General features: G+C 28.5%; 5 protein-coding genes across 6 annotated transcripts; 3 read left to right on the forward strand and 2 right to left on the reverse strand.

Moving 5' to 3' along the window:
• Positions 1-739: 739 nt before the first annotated feature.
• LOC126772841 (probable mitochondrial glutathione transporter SLC25A40) lies at positions 740-3,939 on the forward strand. 2 transcript variants are annotated; one of them, XM_050493442.1, is made up of 9 exons: positions 740-922; positions 1,000-1,157; positions 1,309-1,471; positions 1,943-2,065; positions 2,225-2,323; positions 2,465-2,571; positions 2,641-2,722; positions 2,863-3,070; positions 3,513-3,939. In XM_050493442.1, exons 1-9 carry the CDS (start codon positions 832-834, stop codon positions 3,571-3,573), a joined length of 1,092 nt encoding a protein of 363 aa, XP_050349399.1. In that variant the 5' UTR covers positions 740-831; the 3' UTR covers positions 3,574-3,939. The 2 variants fall into 2 exon arrangements, with proteins under 2 accessions (XP_050349399.1, XP_050349400.1); XM_050493443.1 differs by lacking the exon at positions 3,513-3,939 and adding an exon at positions 3,169-3,244.
• Positions 3,940-4,037: 98 nt separating this feature from the next.
• On the reverse strand, positions 4,038-4,463 carry LOC126772884 (U6 snRNA-associated Sm-like protein LSm8). Its single transcript, XM_050493491.1, has one exon. It carries the CDS (start codon positions 4,364-4,366, stop codon positions 4,076-4,078), a length of 291 nt encoding a protein of 96 aa, XP_050349448.1. The 5' UTR covers positions 4,367-4,463; the 3' UTR covers positions 4,038-4,075.
• Positions 4,464-5,122: 659 nt separating this feature from the next.
• LOC126772877 (putative peptidyl-tRNA hydrolase PTRHD1) lies at positions 5,123-6,102 on the forward strand. Its single transcript, XM_050493484.1, has 2 exons — positions 5,123-5,569; positions 5,886-6,102. Exons 1-2 carry the CDS (start codon positions 5,381-5,383, stop codon positions 6,069-6,071), a joined length of 375 nt encoding a protein of 124 aa, XP_050349441.1. The 5' UTR covers positions 5,123-5,380; the 3' UTR covers positions 6,072-6,102.
• Positions 6,103-6,777: 675 nt separating this feature from the next.
• On the forward strand, positions 6,778-8,804 carry LOC126772827 (vacuolar protein sorting-associated protein 4). The gene is made up of 2 exons (XM_050493425.1): positions 6,778-6,912; positions 7,274-8,804. Exon 2 carries the CDS (start codon positions 7,289-7,291, stop codon positions 8,609-8,611), a length of 1,323 nt encoding a protein of 440 aa, XP_050349382.1. The 5' UTR covers positions 6,778-6,912; positions 7,274-7,288; the 3' UTR covers positions 8,612-8,804.
• Positions 8,805-9,779: 975 nt separating this feature from the next.
• LOC126772948 (uncharacterized) lies at positions 9,780-12,869 on the reverse strand. The gene is made up of 6 exons (XM_050493557.1): positions 12,806-12,869; positions 12,171-12,376; positions 11,456-11,591; positions 11,072-11,205; positions 10,168-10,327; positions 9,780-9,871 (listed from the first exon to the last, which is right to left on the reverse strand). The coding sequence occupies exons 1-6, from the start codon at positions 12,852-12,854 to the stop codon at positions 9,780-9,782; spliced, it is 777 nt and encodes a 258-aa protein (XP_050349514.1). The 5' UTR covers positions 12,855-12,869.
• Positions 12,870-16,135: the final 3,266 nt, after the last annotated feature.

The following is a 16,135-nucleotide window of genomic DNA, read 5'->3' on the forward strand; positions in this document are numbered from 1 at the left end:
ATATGGGCGAGGTGACCACAGACAACCTATAATGAAAAGCGTAGATAAGGTTTTGTCTCTTTCGTTTTAACTATTTCTTAATGATAAAATAAAACTGTTTTTAACTTTGAAACTTCTTAGTGGGGGGTTGAATTATATATTTTTTTCTTAAATATTTTTTTATCTTTTTTTTATGTTATCGGTAGTCCGACGAGCAAAGGGACCACCTGATGGTAAATGGTCACCACCGCCCATTGGCAATGAACCACTAACTTTGAGAACTGAGATGTTATGTCCCTTGTACCAATAGTTACACTAATTCACTCACCTTTCAAACCGGAACGCAACAATACGAAATAGTGCTGCTTAGCGGCAGTATATCTAATGAGTGAGTGGTACCCACCCAGACGGACCTGCACAAAGCTTTTCCACCAAAACGTTGTTCATAATAACAAAAAAATGTTATAGTGTTTTTTCCATGTATGTAAACTGAAAAAAAGAAGTATAATATATATACTATACTTTTAATACTACAAAACGTAACATTTTTTAAAGAAATATATATATATATTCCTTTACTTGTTTACTGAATAACAAATAAATAAATCTAAAATGGGATGAATGTTTTTTCCATTATTGATTTGTAAGATTTGTAAGGTAGGTACCAGTTGTAGCTTCAAAAAGTATATTAAGACTTCACTGGCTTAGCTCTATGAGATAGACATAGACATATGATATTTGACAATTTATTTGACAGAAACAACATCTGATCGAATATATCAATAGAACAATTCTACTTATTGTTTTATATTTTCTTTCTCAAAATAAGTATAGAATTCGTCTTTAAATGCCATGATTCGAGAAGACGATCCTCAGTTTCGAATAACTCCTTTCCAACAGATGGCATCGGCATGCTCTGGTGCACTAATAACCTCCTTATTCAGTAAGTTTTCCGGTGTTTTATGTATGATTTGTAATGTTTTTGTAGTGGTCTATTCTTATCATTTACTTACTTTGCAGTGACGCCATTAGATGTAGTAAAAATAAGGTTACAAGCTCAACAGAAAGCCTTACTATCAAACAAATGTTATTTGTATTGCAATGGCTTAATGGAACATCTTTGTCCTTGCGGTGAAACTGCATGGATACCTAGACGAGTTCACTTCCATGGAACGATAGTAAGTTTGTTTTACAATTGCTTTATCTCAAATAACTAAACCCTTGAATATAAAATAACTATAATTTGCACCCGGTAATTAAAACTATTGTACAAAATTATAAATATATAGAATTTAACCAGTGAATCAATTAACTTTTCTTTTATTACAGGATGCTTTTTACAAAATTGCTAAGTTTGAAGGGGTTCCAGCATTATGGTCTGGCCTAAGTCCTACACTTATTCTTGCTCTTCCATGTACTGTAATTTATTTTGTGTCTTATGAACAACTTAGATTTAGAATGAAAACTTTATACAACAATGTTACTGGCAATAGTAAGTATGATAATTGTAATAAAATTAACATAATTACAACATGACTTTTACACACATAATTGGTTTCAAATATTTTTAACTTTATTATATTACTTGTTGGATGTATGATAGTCATTCAGTCAAGTTTTTTTTTTTACAATTTGGCTTTGAATTTTCATTGAAAAGTCTATTTGATATCTTTAAATGATTTGAAAAGGAAGTATATTTACTTAATTACATATTGATTACTCAAAGTAATAGTGCAATTTTGAATATTTTATAATTTGCGTTTTTTAGTACTTTTGTACTTTAAATACCTATGTGTCTTAATTTTATTAACAAAAAATTCTATTAAATAATTTTTATTTTTACAAATTATCATAAAAATATAGTAGAAATAGAATTCCCATTACATTTAACATTGTATAGCTTTAAATTATTAATTAATTTTTTTGTTCCTATTAATAATAATATACATTATTCTATTTTCAGGTGGTCAACCAATGTGGATTCCAATGATTGCAGGTGGTACGGCTAGAATAACCGCTGTGACTCTTTTCAGCCCACTAGAATTAATTAGAACGAAAATGCAATCTAAGAAGTTAACTTATTCTGGTGATTATTATATTTTAATGGTTTCATCTTTAAAAATAAACTTCAATATATGCTATTTTTACAAAAATATGTTTAATCTTAACAATTTTACACATATCATTGAGGGAGAAAAAATTAAAATAGAAGATATATGATGAATAATAATTTATTTAATTGCAGAAATCAACTTAGCACTACGCCAAGTCTTAAAATACGAAGGTTATCGAGGATTGTTTCGCGGATTAGGATCTACTTTATTAAGAGATGTACCATTCTCAGGTATATTATTTTTAGTATGAAGAGTAAAATATACATATTTTTTTGTGTAATTTATCCTGCTTTATCACTTTTTTACTAAAAGCAAGAAATGTAATTTTTTTTCTCAAAGTTGTACCTCTATTTGTAAATTGTATCTTACAGGTATATATTGGACCACGTTTGAAACTACGAAAAGATTGTTCAACAAGCCTGAATCAGAAAAAAATTCATTTGTTTTTAACTTTTTCTGCGGATCAATAGCTGGCAGTGTATGTGTTTAACATTATTTAGATGCTTTTAAATTATTAATTGAATAATTAATATACATTATTTTACAGATTGCAGCTTTTATTACGTTGCCATTTGATGTTGTAAAAACTCATCAACAAATAGAATTAGGGGAAAAGGAAATTTATACAGGTGAGACTATTTCGTAGCTGTCTATTATAATTCAACCAACTTTATATATGAATATTGTCATTACACATTATAGTATAGACAAAGATTGACTTTTTTTTTAATGATATGAAATGTGGTTATTTAATTTATATAATTTGCAGACGGGAAGGTGCATCAGAGAGCATCAAATATGAAAGATATAGCAAAGACTATATATAAGAATCATGGTGTTAGAGGGCTATTTACTGGCTTGTTACCTCGAATATTTAAGGTTGCTCCAGCATGCGCTATTATGATTGCAACATTTGAATATGGAAAACAGTTCTTCCAAAAATACAATACACAAAAATATAAGGAGAAAATGCAAAGGTATTATAATTAAAAAATAATATTCTTTTAAAAACTTTCATACATTTTTTTTTATTTGCTTGTTCAAGGATATATTAATAGTTTTTGTTTAATTTCAGACATGGAATAGACATTAAGATAATAAAATCTGATTAACTTGATCACACAATTTTAAGTATGTTGTTTAGGTATTACACTGTTTTAGTTTTTGTTTTACAAGTAGATGTATTTTTTTTGTGCAATAACATCAAATTCAAAGTCATGGTGACCTAGATTTCTTTTTTTATTATTAGAACAAGGGTAATGTGTTGTTATCTATACGTATAGAATAAAACTCAGTAGCCTTTAAATGTCATTAAATACTTTAGCAATTTGGTAAGTTTTATATAGCTAAAAGTATGCACTTCAACTTGTATACATAATACTAGGTGTCAAAGTATTAATATGATTTTCGTTGTTGCAGGCATCATGACATAGTACTAATGGGTCAGTCAACGAGTAATAATGAATATACTTCTTTGTAAGGAGGATAATATAAAAAAGTTACAAACTATTAGAATTATTGAATGGTTTTTAGAATTTTTACTTGATTATTTTTAGATTCAAGTTAATTTACTTCATCAACTATCAATTCAAGTGTTCTTATCACATTGTTAAAGACAAAAAATGGAATACAAGTTTTTGTTAAGAAAATTTATTGAATTGTATTATACTATATAGATTTGAATTAATTTATTAGCAATAGTACAGTAGTACATTGCAATTTTCTTGAGCTAACAAAGCAATTTCTTTGGGCTTAGGACAACTTATTCATAAAAATGAATTCCATTACACTAGAGGTTATAAGGTTTTGTAAATATTAAAATGAAATGTAAATAACCTACACAAATAACTTTTGTTTTATTACCCATATTCTCAGTAAACAACATTAATTATCATTGGTAATTTACCCATTTTCATGTGAAAAATTTGAAATAAAAATAGCATATTTACAAAAAATATTTTAATATTATTCCTATATAATTATTAATGTACAATAGATCCTAAGGGTTCAGCTCTTATGTTACCAAGATCCAATCTGCTGTCAATAGATTCATCTATTTGACCGACGATTGCTATGTTATCGCCTCGAATTATATGAAGTCCGAGGACAACTTGTGCTACTCCAGTGGACGATGAAAATACTCTTTCGTGGGATTCATCCAATATAATGTTTATCGTTTGGTCAAATCCCTTTAAGGTACCTATAAAATTTCGTCCATCAGCGGTTATCACAGAAACTGTTTGATTAATATAATTCTCAAGTCCTGATGCCATATTAATACTTTTTATTTCGTTATAATTTAAACACTCAACAAAATATTTTCTTTGGTTATTTAGGCACCCCAAGCGTTTTATTTCAACGACAGAAATTCATAACACTGTCAAAACAAATGTCAATGTCGATTGTCGATTTTATTTCAATTAATTTAATGGGTCTTGATACTACAATTTTTGCCTTCTTAATATCAATATCGAATGAAAACCTATAATTTCTGTGTATTTATTATGTGAAATATGTTCAATAAATGCATCAAAATTATTAAAATCAACTTTTATTTTTTGAGCTATATACCTTGCACGTAAATATTTTAATAAATACATAATAATTTTCAAAAGATATTTAATTACGAGTAAAATAATTTTGAAGTAACATTGCTCTGCAGATTTTTGAAATAATATTTCACATTACAGAATAAAAATTACCACTGTTAAATCGCCTTTTACAAAAATCAACATTACGACCTCATTGTATATTTCAAGATTCAAGTAAGTTTAACAGGTTATCATCAATGATATTACACATATAAAAATAAATTAAAATTTATTAGTTGTCTCCCTTTTGTTATAGAATACATATTAATGAAATTATAATTAATTCATCAATAAACTAACAAAATAGAAGCTAATTTAACAAAAATATATAGCAAGAGATACATTTTTACTTTTGCCTAAAAATAATAAAAAAGGGTGTTAGCCAGTGACAGCTAACCAGTTTTATGTAGGTCAAGGTGTCACTATCATTAACTGAACTGGAGTCTGGACTGGTATAAAACGTCAGCTGACAGGCGTTAGGTTAACTTATAGGCTTTAGTTTATAGCTACAAAGAGCATATAAATTGCAATTTCAATTCAGACTTTAGTATTCAGTAAAGTAAGGCCATAGTGTTCGCCACACTTATGTTTTAAGGGGAAAGATTTAATTTAATGGATATAAATTAAATCAAATTTTAATGTCATGTGAAAATTACATGGGTACATTGATCATTTAACATCACAAATATAATTACAATGTCTAATTCTATTGTTCAATATATACTCCTAAGAAGTGATTTATTAAAAGATTTGGGATGGTCTGTCGGTGCTTTAGTAGCACAGGCATGTCATGCATCCACAGCCGCTCTCCATATATTTAAGGAAGATGAACATACCATTCAATATCTTAATGATTTAGAAAATATGCATAAAGTTGTTTTAGAAGTAAGTATTTTTAATTTGTAATCAAGTGTATATTTTAGACGTTAAAGTTTTTCATGTGTATATAATGTCCAAAACCTTGTGTATATTGATTAATAGTTAACATTAAATGAACACGAATGTTTAAGCCTTTTGGTTAGTAGAATAGGGACACTTCATATCAACACTTGTTGCAGGAGATAACTAAAGGCTTTTTTTTTAACAACATCTACTGAGCATACAATCTTCTGTACCACCTATATGGTGCCTATATTCATATGCAATTTAAATTTTAGATAGAAAGAATCTATATAATTGTTTTTTCTTATTTAATCCATAGGTGCCTAATGAAGAATCCTTGAAAAAAATAGCAGAAAAATTAAAAGAAAATTCAATATCCCATAAATTATGGATTGAGCAACCAGAAAATATACCCACATGTTTAGCTTTAAAACCTTACCCTAAGGAAGATGTTAAGAAATATGTTGGTAAATTCAAATTGTATAAAGCAACCATGGCAAATTAAAATATTTTATTATTTATATTATTTAATAAAATAAATAAATATTTCTTTGAATGTTTTATTTCAGTGGTTTGGAAATTGACTAATTAATAGTAACAGTACAGCAACTGAATACCTGCATACTTAACTTAAAATAAATTATGTCATTATTTTTACTATTAACCATAAGATTGTCTTCGCTTTAGCTATTATGTTCTCATGTTAGTGAATGTGTTTCATGAGGAGAGTAAAGTTTCTTTAACCCAAAATTATTGAGAATATTTGCAAGTTACAAAGTATCTATGTATGTATATTGTACCTACGAATGTGAAAAGATAAAGATGCTGATTTAAGCCATGTTGAAAAATAATATAATATTCCACTTTAATATTTTCTTCGTTGTTATCAAATTTAATTACCTATCTGTAAGATTTTTGGTAAAAACCAGAAACTTCCATAGCTACAATTGTAACATTTTATTTATTTTAGTTAGGTATTAATTAAATTTATTTTGAATCTTATCCGCCGAGTTGTTGCGTTATAGTTTGCGGTAGAAACTTTACTGCGAATATTTAATAAAGAAAATAATTATGAACGTTGATAATTAAACATCTGAACATTTAGCATTCAATTCATTTTTAATATTTGTGAACTCATCTTTATAACTTTAAATATGGTTAGCATTTAATATTTCATAATTCATATATTATCTATGGCAACACTGATGATGTTGTCATAGATGGTTTTGTAAAAAACATAGGTTGAATGAGTAAACTTAAAGTATAGTTTGTATTTAAATATAATTTAGATTGAGAAAAAATCTATTGTTGTTAACTAATTTAACTCTTTATTGTTCTCTTGAATGGTAGGTATACGTTATACGTTTTTAAAATACTTAATTTTGTAAAATGAATTGGTAGATTAATGCCAGACAATTTGTCATACCATAATCTATATGCTTGCGAGAAGGAAAACGTAAATTAGTACTCAATTATACTTTCCTTTTGATTGATGTGTAAAAGGTATGAAAATAACAATTAATGTTTATACTATGTAAGCTCGTATATGTATTTAACCGGATATATTGTATGTGTCAGCAAATAATTTTATAAAGCATTCTAAGATGATTAATAAATCATTCGATCAAATTAAAATTATAAAATCCTTACATACATAACCAATATTCGTAATCAAAATATAAATAAAGGTTAAAATTTATTTTACAGGTTTAAAGCGCAAGAATGGCTTCATCTAACACCTTACAAAAAGCAATTGATCTTGTAACGAAAGCCACTGAAGAGGACAAAAATAAAAATTATGAAGAAGCCTTACGACTGTATGAACATGGAGTAGAATATTTTCTGCATGCTGTGAAATATGAGGCACAGGGTGAACGAGCTAAAGAGAGTATAAGAGCTAAGTGCTTACAATATTTGGACAGAGCAGAAAAGCTCAAGGAATATCTTAAAAAAGATCGTAAAAAAAAACCTGTGAAAGATGGTGAATCAAATTCCAAAAGTGAAGATAAAAAAAGTGACAGTGACAGTGATTCTGATGACCCAGAAAAGAAAAAATTACAAGGAAAACTAGAGGGAGCTATTGTTGTAGAGAAACCACATGTTAAGTGGAGCGATGTGGCTGGGCTAGAGGCTGCTAAAGAAGCTTTAAAGGAAGCTGTCATATTGCCTATCAAATTTCCACATCTATTCACAGGTAAACGAATTCCATGGAAGGGAATCCTCTTATTTGGCCCTCCTGGTACTGGTAAGTCATATTTAGCAAAAGCTGTGGCTACAGAAGCTAACAACTCAACATTCTTTTCTGTGTCATCCTCTGATCTTGTTTCCAAATGGCTTGGTGAATCAGAAAAACTTGTGAAAAACCTGTTTGAATTGGCTCGCCAGCACAAGCCAAGCATCATATTTATTGATGAGATTGATTCCTTGTGCTCATCTCGTTCTGATAATGAATCTGAATCGGCTAGAAGGATTAAGACAGAATTTCTTGTGCAAATGCAAGGTGTAGGAAATGATATGGATGGTATTTTAGTTCTTGGAGCTACAAACATACCATGGGTCCTTGATGCAGCTATTAGGAGACGTTTCGAGAAGCGTATTTACATAGCATTGCCAGAAGAGCATGCTCGTTTGGACATGTTTAAATTACATCTTGGAAATACAAGACATCAGTTAACTGAACAAGATATGAAAGTGTTAGCAACAAAGACTGATGGATACTCTGGAGCTGATATAAGTATTGTTGTTCGTGATGCATTGATGCAACCTGTCCGAAAAGTACAGTCTGCAACACATTTCAAGAAAGTCTCTGGACCTAGTCCCACTGACCCCAATTTAATAGTTAATGATCTTCTGACGCCATGTTCTCCGGGAGATCCTGGAGCAATGGAAATGACCTGGATGGATGTACCAAGTGACAAACTTGGAGAACCACCAGTTACTATGTCAGATATGCTACGGTCTCTAGCTACATCAAAACCAACAGTTAATGATGATGACATGATAAAATTGAAGAAATTCATGGAAGATTTTGGTCAAGAAGGTTAACTTCGCATCTCATATTTACCTATTTCTAGTGTTAAGCAGATTATAAAGCACAGTGCCTATATTTTTGCGAGAGCTTTTTACAATAACTATGATTTTAGTTCTTTCATTACAATAATTGTGTTATTAACATTTACTTGCTTCTAAAATATTGATAGTGAAATAAGCACTATGTTAATTAATTAGAATATTGGTAGTAAAGTTGAAGAAGTTGAGAAAATAAAATGTTTGTTAAAAATAAAGAGATATTTAATTCTTACTGCGACTTAAATATATTAATGTTATTTACTATTAAAGGAAATTAGGAGAAATTAATTCAGTATCCGCAACAGATGTTGCAGACCCCAATTCATTAATGATAATGTTAGGTACATATTGATTATGTGATCTAAAGATTTTACATATTATGTAATTTGCATTAAACTCAGATTTTTTGAAATGTAAATGCATATACTGCATATATTGATGTAATAGAAATATATATTTAGTCACTTAAAAAATTGTCATAATATACCATTAATTAATTTGTAACACTTATGCGATAAGGTATTTCTTGTTTGTATTTCTCGAGGTTTATATACACACTTATATCATCTGGAATCGGACAAAAAAACTTTTATGTAAATTTAATGTTTTTTAAATAATGTGTAGAACAGTGACGGCTTTTATTATTAGTCTTAAGAAAGTCTTAACAAAAGAAATTATATTTTTTTTTTATATGGTTAAGCATTTTTGATTGTTACGATGAATTGTGTAGATTGACGTATATTTTAAGCCTCTTTCTCATGTTCAAGTTTTGGGATAAATAAATTAATATTCACCATAATATTATATAATGTATTACAATTGACATTGTTAATTAGAATTACATTTTTAAATAACACCATTCAAATATTCTGATATTGTGAATTTTTAAATTTAAATATTTTTTTTTTATGAAAAGTTGTATTATAACGAATTTTCATTTTATTTTTTATTAAAAAGCACTTTATTTCAATTAAGTATGTATACTTGTAACTTGGTTTTGTCTTCATTCATTTTGTATTGTTATTACATAAGATCGAATTAAAACTTATTTAACTGTACAATATTATTTTTTCCACTTATTAAAACACGAAAAAAAAGAGTTATTTATTTACAATAAAATAGTATAATTAAAGATTTTAATTTATCACGTCATTATTTGGAGAATTTTGTTGACACATCCAATCAGCATTATTAAGTTTATATTCGGCGCTCCTCTCCAATTTGAAGAGCTGGTTTCTGTAAAAGCCAAATGGATGTGATATGGATTAATTATATACGTAACACATATTATCCTACATATATATTATACATTTTACGATTTACGTCAAAATTAAAAATAGATAAGCCGAAATTAAATACGAAAAAAGCGTGAAGTTAATTTTCTTCGATAGTAATGTACGATTTATAATATTAATTGTACTTGGTACTTCTAGGTAGACGCTATATTACGAATTAGTGGGTACACTTGAAAATATTGTTTTTTTATCATATTTTGTAAGGATTAAGAAATTATTTAAAATGGTATGATATACCTATTGATGCAGTTCGCTCTCGTCTATGAGCACCGATGATAGCAACGCATCGTATTTTCATGTGACGTCTAGCGGGAGCTCGCAAGCCAAGAGAAGAGATCATTAAACCTTGAGCGGCATGTACGGCATCGTAAGGTATTAGCCATGAACTCTCCGTGACCTGTTGATTAAATAATATAGTTGGTATGGTACTTTCCAGGATATAATAAAATGTTTGGAAATTACCTACAGAAAATTATTAATTATATAAATTCATATTATATAAAATTTTCGCCTTCAAATCTACGGGAGGTTCAAACCTCCTCTACACACTACAACTTTTATTTGTTATTTTCACTACAACTTTTACCTGTTAGTCTTGTATTGCATACAATTTCCAAAAAATATATAATAAGAACAGGTAAATTATATATAAATTATATATAAATTATTATTATATCTTCAATATCTTTGTCTATTTTGGTGATTATTTTTGCGTTGGATATAAATATAAGTATAAGTCCAAGGTGGTTCTGTAATTAATTTAAAAATTTTAGCTTTTTACATTTTTTCCAATAAAAAAAAAAAACAATTTAAAAAATGCTGTAGGGGTACTTTGTTTTAAAAATTTAAATAAGTTATTTTTTATAACTGAACATTATTTATCCTCCATGATAATTATTATTTTATTAGGCCTAAGCCTAAAGCTTTCTATATTGTAAATTAGCCATGAAATTTCCGTGATTAATACGTATAGATTAATTAATATAATTTTATTTTACCTAAATTTATTTCTTAATTTGTAAAGATTGTTTCCAAATACCTGTGTATTATTCAAGTATTAATAAATTTTATTGACCGGCGTTCAATTTACATTATAACCCGATTCTAGATAAAGATAATATATTTTAAAATTATATACAACCTTTTCACCATTTATCAGCCATTGCAAATCCGGTGCTGGGAACGCTTTAGCGGAGGTGCAGTTAACATCGAGTGGTTCTTGCAGTTCATATACTCGTTCGTGTCCAACTATACGAGGACTCTCGCGTGGAAAATCTGAAATTTGTTGTATGAAAAGTTGTAGGTAGTAAAATTTTTAAATATTTATATAGTAAAGTTTTTATTTGTAAACAAAATATTTAGGAAGTTTGATATAGGCTATTTCTATATGCGTTCTATTTATAAGCATATCTACTAAAGATATTTGAGCAATTAATCGTTGTTATTCTTGTAACATAACTTTTAAAATGCAGGATTTATATTTTTTTAGTGTAATATAATTTGCGATATCTTTGTTATTACTTACAATAAACTTCCATAAACGTCTCAGCCTGCGCAGAATGGAATGAAGGAGCTTCTTCTGAAACTTCACAGCGGTATGAACCTCTAGATTTTAATGTTAATTCTCGAAGATGAACACGTCGAGCACTTGATTTCTCCAACTGCGACATAATGAACAAAATAAGATTAATTAACAAAAAAACTATATATTTTAAATTATGTACTTGTTACATTTAAAGTTACAATTTTTCCTATAAATAGTCTACGGTGGCTGTAATATTACAGCTTTCTTTATTTCCTTTGACATGAAATGTAAATATGCAAAAGCTAAATATATATATTTGATATATTTTTTTTGTGTATAATATATCAAATGCATTAACAATTATCAAATATGTACATTATTATATTTCGAGAACACCATTTCGAAACAAAAAATGACGAATATTTTTTTAAATTTATTTTTAAGGGTTAATAACCGAAGCAGGCGTGTATGAGAAAGGTCAAAGTTACCTTAATTTAATTTCTGTTGTAGCTAATTACAACTGAAATGGGTACAACAAAGAAGTAGGTAAAGTACTTACATATAATTGTAAATAAAAATTTAAAGTAAAAGAACAAGTGTACTTATTATAAAAAGTAAAATAATATATTATCCAATTTTTTTAAAACCTCAAAGAATTTTTCTTTGTTACGATGGATAAGTAATTGTATTATAAAAAAATAACTTTTAGACTTACATCAACTCTCACGCCCTCTAATTTATGTGCGTGTTGTGCGGGCCTTAACCGTGGCATGTAACGGTAGAATTCTTCATTATCACGATACCACTTCACAGAATACAACTTGCCTCCTTCGAGATCATAATCGCACGTGAAGGTTACAGATTCGCCTCTCTGCTTAAGAGTTGGAACTGATATTCCTACCACACGGAGACAAATTGACACTAAAAATTAAACAATGATATAAAAGTGACAATTTATGTGTAAGGGTTTGAATATATTTCAAAATGAACTTATATTAATAAAATTTCAATTGACTGCGTGTCATTGTTAGCATACTCGTATACTCGTATAGTAACTCTTAATCTAGAATTTGTGCGTACTTTTTATTTAAAACCTAAGGCATGTATAGATCTTATTGAAAACTACTAACACTATATCACGACAAAATAAATAATTCTAAATGTATCGATAATTATTAATAGCATTAAGAAACCGACAGCAAAATGTGATCTTTAAGGTACGTTAATAAAGAATCGAATTTGTTATAGAATATAAGATTTCATCTCCCAAATACATATGTATGTCTAAATACGAATTATATCATAATATTCAATAGAATATAATTAAAGAATAGTGCCTTAAAATGTTACCTTCCAAATTGACAAAAAGAAAGCCCCAAAATACAATAATTTTTTTCATTTTTTGTAGACTTATAAACAGTATAATATTTCAAATTCAGTTAAAAAAGCCATAACTATTTATGAAGTCGTATTTCAATCACCATAAAAATGAAACAATTTTGTTATAAATTTATTAAATTATTACATTTAAATTATACTTTAATAAATAAATCGTCTTGTACGTATTATTTTATTCGCGCAAGAACGACTTCCGAATGGTTTACGCAAATACGAGCGCAGCGTAGCGCGTGCCGTAGGCAACTGTTGCTACAAATGATAGTGGCACACCGGTTTGCTACGAATGTCGAGTTTTTCACGAGTCTCGCCTCCAAGCTCTCAAGGATGACGAAAAATACATTATGCTTTTTGTTTCCACGTTCTATATATTTTTTTTAATTTTGAAGCCTAATACTTAGTATTTATACATATAAATTGACATATATATATATATATATATATGTCATATCATAATCATAAAAGTAAGTTAAAATATATAAGTATATAATTTTACTTTTGTTTCACTTTATTATCTATAAATAAATAAGTATATAGTAACGAAAATGCAATTAAATTTGCGGCATTAGAGGGACTTATTTTGGGTCGCATTAGTATCGTTAGCGTATCAAAGTGCTGGACAAGGATTAGTGAGGGATTTAATAAATAGGTAATTCGCTAATGGTGTGCCCGTGAATTTTCCATTTGGTCTATCTGTGTTTATATATTAAGTAATAATAAAAAAATCAGCTTTTTCGCGTCAGTTTCATATTTTTGGTTAGATTCGCATATTACCTTTATTTGCGAAACGTATACGAACCGATGGCATAATGAGGATAATGTGAGGTATATATATATTACAAGTTAGGTTCTTACACTTGTGTACTTATAAAATTGAAACACAACAAAAAAGTATTGTTACGTTTCGGTGAAATACTTATAGATCTATCCATAACTTATTTAACAACTGAAAAGTTACGTTTTATTTTGTGCAACCACAAATATTTTCCTACATTATGATTTCAAAAGCATGTATGTAGGTATGTATGTATGTCATATTGTGAGAAGTATAATCTACTTAGAGAAGTCTACAGTTGCAAATCCTCCTTATATTTTTTACTTATAATGCTTATAGCTATCATTACATTCTAGATGAAATTTTGGAGCTTAAAACAGGGTTTCAAGTATTCATTGGCGTAATACATAAATGTTTCACACCTACCTACCTATAATACCTCTTGAGTTCTCATTAGAGAAACACTTCTGAAATTTGTTCTCAACATTTTAATTATAATTTATTTTAATGTATTTTTCGTATCTGGAGTATTTCTTAATGTAGATTTTTGTAGTTAGCAAGGTATACGTAAAATTTTAATATAAATATTTAATATAATTATGTTTGTATTTATTTCATACAGAACAGAAGTAGCTAATTTGGAATTTCGTATAATATGATATAATCAGTCATGGATTAAACATTAATGTAAGCCTCTTTTTCGGATTATTATGTTCCAGGCTTGATAGTTAACGAAAAAAACTCAATCATTTATTTAAAATATATATCCATCTTTATTAACAATATTTCTCTCCGGCGCCAATGGGAAAAGTCATAGAGCTTCATTTCAAATTTATTGGTAGCGTGAATTTCCTTTGAACTCGTTGATAACGACTTCTGTGGGTATCTTTTTGCATAATAATTTTGCAAAATCTTATCATTCAAAGAAATATTTACGTTAATTCCAGACAAAATTAGTCCAAGTTGTTTGAGGATATATTTGTATACACATGTATTTTTAATCGACTTTAATATGGAGCTGGTTCCTATTCCGACTTATTTTTGATATAAAACATGTATAGGGGCGTCTTGGGGGTAGGACCAACTCGGAAGCCGTGACAAGTGGTATGACGCACTCTTGTACCCTCTCTCTACTCTACATGCAGAGGGCATGTGCGTGGCGCATATTCTATATAATTCACTGGTGGTAAGGCTTTGTGCCAGTTCATTTGGGTAGGTACCACTCACTCATCAGATATTTTACCGCAAAACAACAGTACTTATATGGTATTGTTTTGTTCCGGTTTGAAGGGACATCTTAGTTCCCAAGGTTAGTGGCGCATAGGCGATGTAAGCGATGGTTAACATTTCTTACAATGCCAATGTCTATGGGCGTCGGTCGCTCGTCCGTCCGTCCGTCTACTTGTACTATAATTAAAAAAATCTTTATTATATTAATAAGAACAATATATACAAAAAAAAATTTTTTTTGAATTATGGATTCTTACAATAATCATCAATTTCAATGTTTCCCATGTGTGTGGTGATCCGTGAAAGGCATTTTTTTTTCGTATATGTTGCTCGATAATTTTATCTTTGCGCAATGAAGCGATTTTATAGTTTATTTTTGTATTCGACAGATAGTCTAATTTTTTAGTTAGTTAGACAGGCATTTCTTTAATTTTGTAAAATATTGTAATATTTTATAACAAATATACAAAAGTTGAATGTCACTAAAACAAAAAATAATATTTAAATAGTTACAATATTTCGGTATAAATATTATACCTTCATTAGCAAGTCTCAATCTTCGAACCGGGGCTTTTATTTATTTTTAATTATCTTTCTTTTATTAATTTATAAATCAACAGCTTAAATAAATAATATAGTGACGTGTTGTTTTAACCAAACAAAACGTTTGTATCTTTTAATAAAATAATGGATTCTTTACCTGCCTTAGCTTAGATTTTGGCGTTAATTAAGCTAATTAAATGTAGCCGTCAATTGAAGAGATAAAGTTTTATTTATGTTGATGATGATGGTAACGTCAGAGTCCTTTGTAAAATTGTAATAAACAGTATTTAGACGTTGCTAAAAAGTAAGTATTAAATATAAAATTGTCCCGCACTGAATTAGAGTGGTGGAATAAGCAAACCTCGCTTAAAGACAGGAGGAGGCCATAGTGAGATATTATGAATATCACATCGCTGCTCTTTTTCATTCTATAAAATTATCTATATTGTATCCCAGAGGAAATTTTATAGATCTAAGAATTCCAGTATTATGTATAAGATAATAATAATAAAAAAAAATAGTAACCATATCAGTTGTTGTAATTGTATAACACTTAAACAATTGTGTAGAAGATAGGCAAAAAGATGAAGAAAAGATGTATTAGATAAAAAGTCTTCGTTTTTAAGAAATAAATAAAGTTTAAGACGCATCAAAGTGTTGAACCCAATGTGGGTATCAAAACCGCCAATCCCTTCAATTATTTATGTTTAATTATATTATGGGAAAATTGGGAACGT

The sequence above is a fragment of the Nymphalis io genome, chromosome 13, assembly GCF_905147045.1.
Source record: "Nymphalis io chromosome 13, ilAglIoxx1.1, whole genome shotgun sequence".
Lineage (NCBI taxonomy): Eukaryota > Metazoa > Arthropoda > Insecta > Lepidoptera > Nymphalidae > Nymphalis > Nymphalis io.